Source organism: Mytilus trossulus, chromosome 3, assembly GCF_036588685.1.
Source record: "Mytilus trossulus isolate FHL-02 chromosome 3, PNRI_Mtr1.1.1.hap1, whole genome shotgun sequence".
In the NCBI taxonomy this organism is placed as follows: domain Eukaryota; kingdom Metazoa; phylum Mollusca; class Bivalvia; order Mytilida; family Mytilidae; genus Mytilus; species Mytilus trossulus.
Window position 1 is genome coordinate 53,829,132 of NC_086375.1, and position 11,539 is coordinate 53,840,670.

The following is an 11,539-nucleotide window of genomic DNA, read 5'->3' on the forward strand; positions in this document are numbered from 1 at the left end:
AAATATCATATATGTAAATGTCATCATGTAGTTGAACAATACAAGTTTGTTACAAGTATTAAGTATCATGTGTAGGAATTAAAGTACATGTATTCCCATGTGATCTAGTCTGATGTAAATTGCCGTTTATATTAAATATACATACAGCGTGTATACGATTGATCAATACGAATAATCAGAAACCATTTTATTCGGTTGAGAAAAGCTTGTCAGTTCTCCAAAATTGTACATTATATAGAATCACATAAAATCAATAAGAAGTCTATTTAAACATGGTCAAACGAAATTTGTTTGAAACATAATGCATTTAACCATTTTGAACCGACAAAGAATTTTGAAACACTTCCCATAACATAACACAAAGCATATGTATAAAATTGAGAATGGAAATGAGACCCAAGAAACAACCCGACCGAAGGACAGAAAGCAGCCGAGGGCAACTAATGGGTCTTCAACACGGAGAACATGTATACTATTTCCATATACTTATAAAAAGTATAATTTTGTGTGAGCAAGTTCTAAGCTGTTCCCTAAATTACTGTCCATTTATGGATTGTTTATAAGTTAATTAGTCATGGTCATACTACTTCATCGTAGGTATTAGTGTGGTTCGAATCATATGCATCTTATTCATCTTCGTAGCCCACATCAACTTAGGTGATCCATTGTAATGTTTGTGGTTGTTTTATGTATAGGTATATTATGAAAGATAAAGAAGATGTGGGTGTTTAACTCAGTATGACAACGAATGACAGAATTTGGAGGAGTACATAACCAGTTTTAGGTGTAATTTATTGTCAACATAAGGGAAATTGGTGCGACTGTCGTACAATTGAGAAGTTTAGCGGTATAAAACCAGGTTCAATCCACCATTTGTGAAAATGCCATTACTAAGTCAGAAATATGACAGTTGTTATTCATTCGTTTATCATTAGAATATGCCATTTGATTAGAGACTTTCCGTTTTGAATTTTCCTCGGAGTTCAGTATTTTTGCGATTTAACTTTTTAATACTTTCTTCCACACATAATTGTTTCTTAAAAGACGTGTTTAGCGTTCACTATAAAAGAAAGTCAATAAGTAAAGCACAAGTCAAAACTATATAAAGTTTTGTTTTCTTAGAATGAAATTCAAAACAGTGTGGCTGTGACCATTGATTGACACATTAAATTCATCCATTGACTGGGACAATTTACGTGCACATTTGTCTGTAACGACCACTGTTAACGAAGAACCTACGATAGACATTTAAACTGTGGGGTCGCCAAAGGTTTCTTAACGCCTTTAATTATAAGATAATTCGAAAAATTAATCAGGAATAACCTTTATGTTTTGATTTATATAATTGGTATAAATCAACATCGTGTTATTTCTGATTAATTTTTCGAATTACTTTATTAAGGTGTTGAGAACCTTTGGTGACCCCATAGTTTAAGTGTCTTTAAAAAGTACATAGTGAGCAGTGGTCGTTACATACAAACGTTCACCTAAATTGTCACAGTCAATGGATGAATTAAATGTGCCAATCAATGGCCACAGCCACACTGTTTTCAATTTCATTCTTTTCAATATATTGTGCCAGTCAACTTTATTTTATACATTCACATAACTATCACATAAATGCCCACATATTTCCGTCCCCCAAGTGTATGACGAAAGTTCTAAAAGGAAGAAATGATATCCTCAAAATTGTACTTTCAAACCAAATATCAAATAAAGATACTTTAGTATAAGAAAAAGGGGAAAATCAAAACTTATAAGACAGCGAAAAAAACCCATACAATTACATGGCAAAATGGAATTACGACGAAAAGACAAACTTTGCACCGAATACTGAATAACACGAGCCCGATATAAAGAAAACCGGGGTGATATGATGCAGGTACACCACGGATGATATAAAGATCCTCCTGCTTCACTGGTGACACCCGTCATGATCATGGAAAGTCAAAATTTGGAGATATGTCGTATTCGTTGATGACACAATCATTTTTGTTTGTATGTTATGTTGTGTGTACAAATCCGAGTGCCTCTTTCCTTGTTACGCGTGTTTTCAATCAAAACCTATGAAATAGACATACGATCATATAGTGTCATAATAATTATTATGAAACAAATGTTTACTTTTATTTTCAATTCATCGGACCACTTTCGACTTTTATAAATTCTATCTTTGAACATTCTTTACAAATGGTTATCTTTGTATCTTGTTTAACCGATTAATCGCTGAAATGATTCATTGGTCATCATTGAAAACCAATTATATCATTAAGTACATAAATCAACTGTTTCATCAATTTGTAAAGAGCCTCATTCAACGTCTTTTTTATCGGTCAACACGCACACATGTATCAATTTTCTGTTCTGACTTTCTGTTTATTGCTTCTTATCGGAATACCGTTCACATTTTAAAGGACATTGATCCATGTTTGAATAATTCGTGCGATTATAAAATCAGAATCAGTTACCAATTTCAGTCGAAGAAAACTTCCATCTTTTTAATTATGCAAGAAAAAGCGTTTGGTGTGCGTTCCATTCTAAGGTTCATTAATTAAACAATTCTTAATCGACAAAAACTGAAAACACGTCATTGTCAAATTTGTGTATGTCTAAACAATGTTCTTGCCTTAATTATTGTTCCAATCACATAACTACACACAATCCTGCAAAAATAAGACATACAGTTAGGTGTTTTTCTTTTTATAGTACAAGAAAGATGCACGCGAAATCACGGTACAATTGGGCAAGTGTTGAAACAAAGAGTTTTAAATTTCGAAGGCAGTACGTCGACTGGGCATATAGGTAACGTAACGATAACGGTCTCCGAATTTGGATATTTTCCAAAAAATTGGCCTTTTCTGTTGAAAAAAGATTTTTTCAAAGACAAATTTAGGAAGTATAAAACACTAAGTATTCCCGACTTTGTATGGTTTCAGAGGAGTTGCGGCTTGATATATGTTTTAAATCAAACAATGTCCTTCTTTATCTGCTTGTTCTTTCTTGAATAATGTGTATATAAGATATAATTATACTATAAAGTAAATAAATTTCACATAACCAATGAAGCACCTTCTAGGAGACAAGTCATTTTATCATTAAATCCTGTTTTATATAAATAAAGTATAAAAAAAAACCCAAGAATGTGTCCATAGTACACGGATGTCCCACTCGCACTATCATTTTATCGGCGTTGCTCGGACTTTAAAAATTGATAATTTAACTATCTCGATTGAATAAATCCGATAATCTACTGTATCAATGTAAGAATTTAAAATACAGCATATTCTAAAATAAATACCTGAATTGTCTCCTATTATTTCGTTCAATCTGCGTTTCATCTTTCGATCTCCTCGAAGACGAATAGATCGGCCATTGTTCTTGGATGTAAACTGTTTCTTAAACACGCTGTTGTCAAAGTTCTGTTGTAGGACTTTCACAAACTGTAGCTTTCCATTCCTTTCCAATAACTGATAAAGATATAACCTGCGGTTACCCCGGACAACATACCACGAACTTCGATATTGCATAACAACAAGTGGCGGGATTCTTGAAACCGGAATAGACCCGTCTAAAACCATACGTAATGTTTCGTCCATTGAATGTCCGTCCTGGAAATTACAGCTAACACTATCATGAGTAAATCGTAACTCAGACGGTCTCATTTCAGTAATGGTTCCACGAGAGCCATAATCCTCGGAGGGTGTGTTTCCCATTCTGAATATGCAGTATAAAGTTATCAATGTCTACTTTCGTTTTCGACCGAAATCGCTTGAGCTTTGAAACCACTATAATAGATAGCACATATCACTGTGACAATTGTATGGGATATGAAAATCAAGTTTAACAGTTTGAGTATGTTTTATTTATGATACTCACCAAACTAATTAAAGACAACGTACATGCGAAAAAGGAGATGAAAGATACAGAAGGGATTTTCAAATTTATTAGTTAAAGACAAACCGACGCCATAGCAATGAGAAAAAAAACGACAAAAAGGTTGACAACAGAAAACTAAACTCATAAAAATAAAGACTAAACAACACAAATCCAACTTAAAATCGGGGATGATCTCAGGTGCTACGGGTAGGCAGATTACTAGTATACGCGACACGTCACACACGTAAATTGTGTTGCTCATGCGAGAACAAATGTGGAGATAAGTCTAATTGGATGGTGACTACTTTCAGCCAAAGAGAACAGAATTATGTATACGACAATTATAACAAATCCGTATAATCTGTGAAATAGATATCTAATAACGACAACAGATTCGTGATGGGGTCCGTAAAATTAATGAAGTTATGTCTTCATCACTTGGGACCCTTATAGTTAACGTGTTTCCCTCGGTTTTAGTTTGTAACCCTGATTTGTTTTTTTCTAAATCGATTTATGACTATTTAACAGCGATAGGCTACTGTTACCTTTATTTAAATAGCCATCTGGAAAACAGCAATGCTCTTTCGGTGAAATCATAATAGAATATAGCATATTTGGAACATCTTATCAGTTTAGTGATGTATACTCAATATGCAGAGGCTGCTAGAATGTTACAGCATAGAAATGGATAGTTCACAACAAGGAAGCTGAAATCCTCTCTTTTGCCGTAAAGTTTGTTCTAAACCAAACTTTATTGATAATTTCTAGATGATGCGATCAACATAGTCACACAACTATTATTTGGTTTGGGAAGTAATAGATAATGACTTTTTATCCATCTTAGGAAGCTCCTGTATGAATTTTGACTTGCATATATATGTATAAATAAAAAACAAATAAGTAAAATTGAAGCAAGTTGGTTCCAAAGGGAATATTGATCGTTTGTTAAACAGATGGAATATTCAGACCTAAATTTATTTTATATACTGCATAAACATGTCAACTTTTGTCTTTTCACAAAATTGATGTAACATGCAAGTGCGTCACCATAATGTTTTCCCAATGCATTAAAATTACCACTTGATCTCGAGTTAAATTTCATTATATTATGTAATTTATTGAAATTAGCTAACCAAGAAACGGAGACAGCTCTTGAAAAATAATGTACTGTTATGATATGTATTCTGTTACTCTTGACCGACATACATGTATAATTCTACATCGTTGAGAATGTTTCCATATTCTATAAGAAAAGAGTAATGCTAAGGAAAATGAAATATTTTTTGATGTACAATAACGACTTTCTATTCCCTTATTAAGATGCCATATAGAAGTTACAGAATTTTATAGAAGTGAAATTTTGTTAAAGGCTGTGCCACTAAACACTATTAAAGTTTTCAAAAAACAAAAACAAAATCGGTCAAAGAATACTTTGAACAAGAAAACTTACTCAAAGTCGTTTTTTGACACTATCGATGATCAGTGATTAGAATAAAAATGGGCGGGGATTCATTGCTTATTAAGACTAAATTTTCACAGAGAAAACATTACCGATTACTCTTTAATTATTTCTTTGTGAAATGGATCTTTATTATAACTATATATGTTAATGTTCCAGCTGACTTATGTTAATCTCAAGCGATATCAAAGACTGTCAAAAGACGTGCTGTGGTGAAATAAAAAAAAAAAAAGGTGCACCAACGGCCCCTGTGGCATGCCCTTTTTCTGTTTTTGTGTGTTGTTTTGTGTTTGAATAGAACAATCCTTAATATCTTAACTTAATTAAAATTAATAACAGAGGAGCAGCATATATATATATATACATTAAGGGTATTATAATATTGTATCGTTCACATTGAAAGGACATTGATCCTTGTTAAAGTTTTCGTACGATTATAAAATCAGAATCAGTGATCAATTTCGGGTGATGAAGACTTCATGCAGTCTCTTTGTTCATGCAGGGAAAGGCGTTTGGTGTGCGTTTAATTGCCAAAATACGGTCATTAATTAAACAATTTTAAATCGAAAAAATGAAATCGCATCATTGTCAAATCTAACAAATCCTCTTGTCTAAATTATTGTTCCAATCACATAACTACACACAATCCTGCAGAAGATAGACGTAAAGTAATGGGATTTTCTTTTAAACGTATTATTGCCACAACATATATAAACTAAGGGTATTATATTGTATCGGTAAGAGCAAAAACACATTCATAAAAAGAAAATTGGGGAAAACGTTAAACATTCTTTTATTGAAATTCAAAAACTAATCACTTAAAACGAAACATGCTGAACAGTATAGTATACTGCAGAAGGGTATAATTTGGAGTTGCATAAACAAAATCTGGATACGTTGATACATTTGAAGTAAAGCGAAGATACATTTTGTATATTAATGTGTCAGGTACTTGAATTGTTTGGTTTTATAATGTTTTATAATGGACTGAAAACCAACCGGCTAATGGTTGCATGTATGGTTCAAAGATGTAATGTCTATTAATTGTTTTTGTGAATGATATCACCCCTAGTTTTTGGTGGGGTTAGTGTTGTTTATTTTTTAGTTTTTCGATGTTGTGTCATGTGTACTATTGTTTGTCTGTTTGTCCTTTATATTTTTAGCCGTGGCGTTGTCAGTTTATTTTCGATTTATGAGTTTGACTGTCCCTCTGGTATCATTCATCCCTTTTCAAGCTGTTTGTGATATTTATATATGGTTCAAAAGATATGCCTGTCTAATAAAATACTGTCCCAATCTAGTGTTAATATTATTTGTTTATATGTGTCGAACGTATTTTGACTTAATAAAACATATACCACCTATGTGTACAAATGTTACTGTAATCATGACCTTATTTATAACGACTTCAAAATCAACACTGCCGTGTTTGTTATATCTTATATTTCAAGTTCCATAAAATACCGGTATAACCCCTTATCTTTGCACTTTGCATTTTTTTAACTGTGTGTTTTGTTTAACTTCTATGATATATTCTAAATAATCAAACGGAGAGGTTTGTGTACACGTAAAACTGGGTTTTGTACGTGAACCTAATCAGGCATTACGATTTGTTTGGATATCTGAATATAGCGGAAGAGTCTGGTGTTGATGGGTGACTGGTTTATCATATGTTTAGATGGATATTATCTGATTGTTGTCCTGTTTGATTGTTTTTACAAATTTCAATTCAAGTTTGAATTTACATCCACAATTCACAGGATATAGTTCAGACTTTAGACACATTTTAATCGGAAAAAGTCCTGTCAAGGACGGCAGTAAAAGTCGTGAATGTGTGACTACAGCTTAGTTTTTGCTTGAAGTCTGTGGTATTTAACGAAGTATTATTTCTCCATTAGTGTATCTAACTTGGACATTAACTTTGGCAAAACCAAGTTGGACTTGTTCTTTCAATCTGTCTTAAGTTTAGAACGTGGAAAACTTCAGTGAATTCAAACATTTTATTGTTATTTTTTTTTTGGAAGAGGAAATACTTAGATTGTATGTACTCTTTTCAGATCTTTGGCATTATTGAGTATTTACATTCGATTCGAAGCCTAGCAATACAGTTTACTTTGCTTGTAAGGTTATTGTCGTATTTTGGGTATTCAGTTCATTGAGAAAAGACCAAGTTCTTAATATTAAGTTGAATTCCAAATGAACATAAAAGAGACCTTAGATTGTTCAGGATTTCCGTTCCGGTAAGTGTCGAGGGAGTGTATGTTGAGTTTTCAAGTACTTTGATAGTAGATAATTTGTTATTTCTTGATTTAGAGGTTGAAGTATTTTGTTTTAAAAGTCTGTGGATGTCAATATGAACGGACTAAAAGCATCTTAAGATTAAAAAAGAATAAAATCACAAAAATACTGAACTTAAAGGAAAATCAATTCGGAAAGTCCATAATTACATGGCAAAATCAAATAACAAAACGCATAGGATAAGAGATTATAATAATTTTAAAAGTCCCAAAGACCATGTTTCAAAAGGTGGATGCAATAACAGTCATACTTTATAATTAACTCTTCCACAGCTCTCCTAACAACTACAGTACAATCCTCTATCCGTCACTGCTTTTTGATTGTTTTTAAAGGTATAAAGATTACCTTGCATAGATATTTATACTGATTGGTATATGTTGGTAAAACAGAAAGGATGGCTAAATCAAAGAGCAGAATGCTCTGAGGGATACGATTGCCATAGTTTTCATTGACACATGTATAGCAGTTCTGCCAAATTTTCATTAAACAAATGCATGAGATTTGGCCAAAATTCAAAAGATCAAAGAGGAAAGAAATAGATCCAAGAATACTGTTGCAAAAAAAGCATGAACATGCGCTAGTCTCAAGCATTTTTGGCCGGTAACCCTGGTACAGCTGGATAGTATTATTCTCTAAACTAATTCAACTGCACATGCAAAATGTAACAATCTGAATAGTCACTCAACTTAAAGAATAGCCAATCCCCGTTACAAGTGTATGAGCCATGTACTTATTGTGGTTTATCGAATTATAGTTATCCTGTACCATTGTAAACTCGTACCATTAAAAATAACTTGTACCAATGCAAACTCGTACCATTGCTAACTCGTACCAACATATTTAAATGCATTCAAATGGTGTTAAATGATGAATATACATGATATACGTTACTTTCACCCAATACCTCTTAAGTCTGTAAAATGTATATAATTTGAAAGTACAATGACCAATTTGTAGCTTATGTTCCTTGTATATTGCATAGAAAATACTGTGGCAGATGTAGATAATTAAGGTATATACAGTTTCACCCGAAGAAAATTTTTCATGAATAATTAAATCTTAATAGCAGTTAGTCAAAATGATTGCCAAAATTATTTTTACTTTCTATAAATAAATGTAACAATGAAATTTAACTGATTCCTGTTATTAAAGGGGGTCCGCATTTTCCCCGCAAAAAAAGCACATGGCTTTCAACAATTGTAAACATAGCATTCAATTTGTGATCATGGATTACAGCTTTAATTAACTTAAATTGGATATATACATATTCGATCATATTCAACATGTTCAATTTTAATAAGGTACAGTTAAAGCAATGTTTTAACTTTCCTCTGGATTAAGTTCTACAGTGGCGGATCCAGAACTTTTCCTAAGGGGAGCCCGCTGACTGACCTAAGAGGGGGCCCGCTCCAGTCATGCTTCAATGATTCCCTTTATTATCAACCAATTTTTTTCCACAAAAAAAGGGGGGGGGGCTGGATCCGCCTATGTTCTAGTTTGAAAGATCAGTTAAAACATTAATGCTTTAATTTAAAGCATTCTTTATTTTTGTCTAAGTTTTCATTTAATTCCTGTGTAAAATTCAAGTAATTCAACTTTATTTCTATTAAGTTTACAAACAGAAACCCATAAAACATCATATTTTTTTTATATATTTTTCTGAATGTTACGACTTCCCAGTAGTACAAGTTAACTTTTTTGGTTCCAATGCCGTGGTACGAGTTAACTTGCTTCCGTATCTTATCACCGTAATTCTAGGAGGAACCCTAAACTGGACCCCTATTGTGTTCACTTATCGCTACACTGACCTTCGGTGCGAGGCTATATATAGAACGGCGGACCAGTTTAGGAGGAACCCCATTTCTTACTCTTTAATTATTGAAGTTCCTTTGGGTCAGAGGGCATGACTCCTTTCCGTACACACTCCTCTGTTTACATTGAGATCGTTCTTAATATAATACGACGTTTACCGGCATTAACGAGTTAATTCTTCTTGACGAATACTTCGAAAAGGGAGAGCTTCTGCAGTTCATGTCGTTTCCATCCAGTGCTGTCTCAAAGCTTACACCCCAGCTCTATTGTTATACTTCATAGTTTCTATTTTTGAAACACGTGTAAATTGAAAAGATCTATTGTTACGAATAACAATGGATTTTGACTACAGGCTGTGACAAGCGGGGTTTCTGGAAACCCCTGCTTCTACATCCCGCAAACAAAGTCCATTGTTATTCGTAACAATAGAAATTGATTATTCTTTAAATAGCATGAACACAAGAAATTCCTTAGTGTTCACTACAAATTGTTTCAAGATATTAAAAAAAACATTTAAGGAAATTCCAATAGCGAAAAAAAATTAAGCATTTATTTTAAATTTAAAAATTCCTTCAATTACTTCTTTGCTGAGTGTAATATTTTTTTATCCCAGTCATATGTTTCTATTATAAAAAAAGGGGGGATTCTAACTCTCGACCCCCCCCCCCCCCCCCGTTATCCAGTGGCCAATCCGGGGTAGGGGTTCCGCGGGTTGGCCCAGCTTTAAAAAGTCAATGTATTTGACTTATTTGAACCCCACTCCTTTCTTTTGAGTTGGGAACCCCAGCTGGATCAGCCCCTCTTCCGCAAAAGAGAGTTACGAAATATTAAATCTGTATCTTTGTATGCTGAGCGTGCCTGGAAGTCGGGTTTCTATTGCAGACACACTTGTATCCCTTTGTAGATCCGAATATGAATGATTATTCATTCTCGAGAAGAGGGGGGCTCCCCCCCCCCCCCATAAAACCGTAAGATAGAAAATATAGTTAATATGAATACCTTTATTAAACTGATACAGGTAAGTTCTTTGGGTTATGATATTGCCTTTATCTTTTAAATTAGTCTCATCTACCAAATCCAACGCTTACTAAGAAATGTCGTCCGTCTCATACCCTTCCATATTGACAACTGCATACAAGGAGCATGCCGTATTTTTTGTTTTTAATATGAATACACGATACGGTCAACCTTGAACTGCTGATCCATATCAACCCAAGGATTTATTTGGAATACGCAAAAAAACCTTGACATTGGTAAAACATACTCACTTGTCAAAGTGTGAACGAAGATAATCAAAAAAGGTTACTAGTGGGTTTTCATGTAATAACAAAAAAATCTTATAAATCATGGTTTGATATTGTCAATAAAATATATGCTATCGTTTTTTTTTCATTTGATAATCAATGTTAACAATATAGAGTTTAGAATGGGGTGTAAGTTAGTTATACAACTCGGGATACGGCATGTCTGGATAAGAAACCCCTACGGCCTCCGGCCGACGGGGTTTCTTATCAAGACATACCTTTCCCTCGGTGTATAACTCTTACTGAAATTTCTTTCTTTCTTTATATAATGGCCTTTTGCTCTGCTTTTTATGCATTTTTTAAATATATATCTGCCATTAAATGCTAGTGCTTATTTTTAATTATTTATTGTTTGTATGCTTTTAGTTTGTTATATTTTATGATCGTCAAGTGATTTGTTGATTCCCCCGCTTCAATGCACATAGAGGCGCTTGCCACATGAGCTTTGACTCTGGAGGCTCACAAATCAAATAGAAGTTTGCTTTCATTATATTGCATGTTTTATTTGGTAGTATTTGCATGATGCTGCATGATCTTTATTGTGATAGTCGGTTAAAGAGCTCACCAGAGCTCATGTTTTCTCTGTTATAATGTATATATATGCCGACTCTAAATAAAATTTACTTACTTACTTACAACATGGAAGATTCCATTTCTGCTGAAGGGGTGTTATAGGTAATTTTTACGATGAAACATTTATTTTAATTTAAATTATGCATGTGATTTAAAATTATGCAACAACAATAGCCCTCCATATGCAGACAGACATAGAAAGAATCCCATGAGTTTC

The 11,539-nt window shown here is 33.3% G+C and overlaps 1 protein-coding gene across 1 annotated transcript; it reads right to left on the reverse strand.

Moving 5' to 3' along the window:
- Positions 1–2,113: 2,113 nt before the first annotated feature.
- Positions 2,114–3,804, reverse strand: LOC134709542 (uncharacterized). The gene is made up of 2 exons (XM_063569702.1): positions 3,299–3,804; positions 2,114–2,663 (listed from the first exon to the last, which is right to left on the reverse strand). The coding sequence occupies exons 1-2, from the start codon at positions 3,711–3,713 to the stop codon at positions 2,644–2,646; spliced, it is 435 nt and encodes a 144-aa protein (XP_063425772.1). The 5' UTR covers positions 3,714–3,804; the 3' UTR covers positions 2,114–2,643.
- Between the last annotated feature and the right edge of the window lie 7,735 nt (positions 3,805–11,539).

Excerpts from the sequence above, each read along its gene's own strand:
- LOC134709542 (XM_063569702.1), bottom strand. The coding sequence starts at position 3,713 with ATGGGAAACACACCCTCCGAGGATTATGGCTCTCGTGGAACCATTACT. Across the intron at positions 2,664-3,298 it reads AATAATAGGAGACAATTCAG|GATTGTGTGTAGTTATGTGA; the intron begins GTATTTATTTTA and ends TTATTTTTGCAG.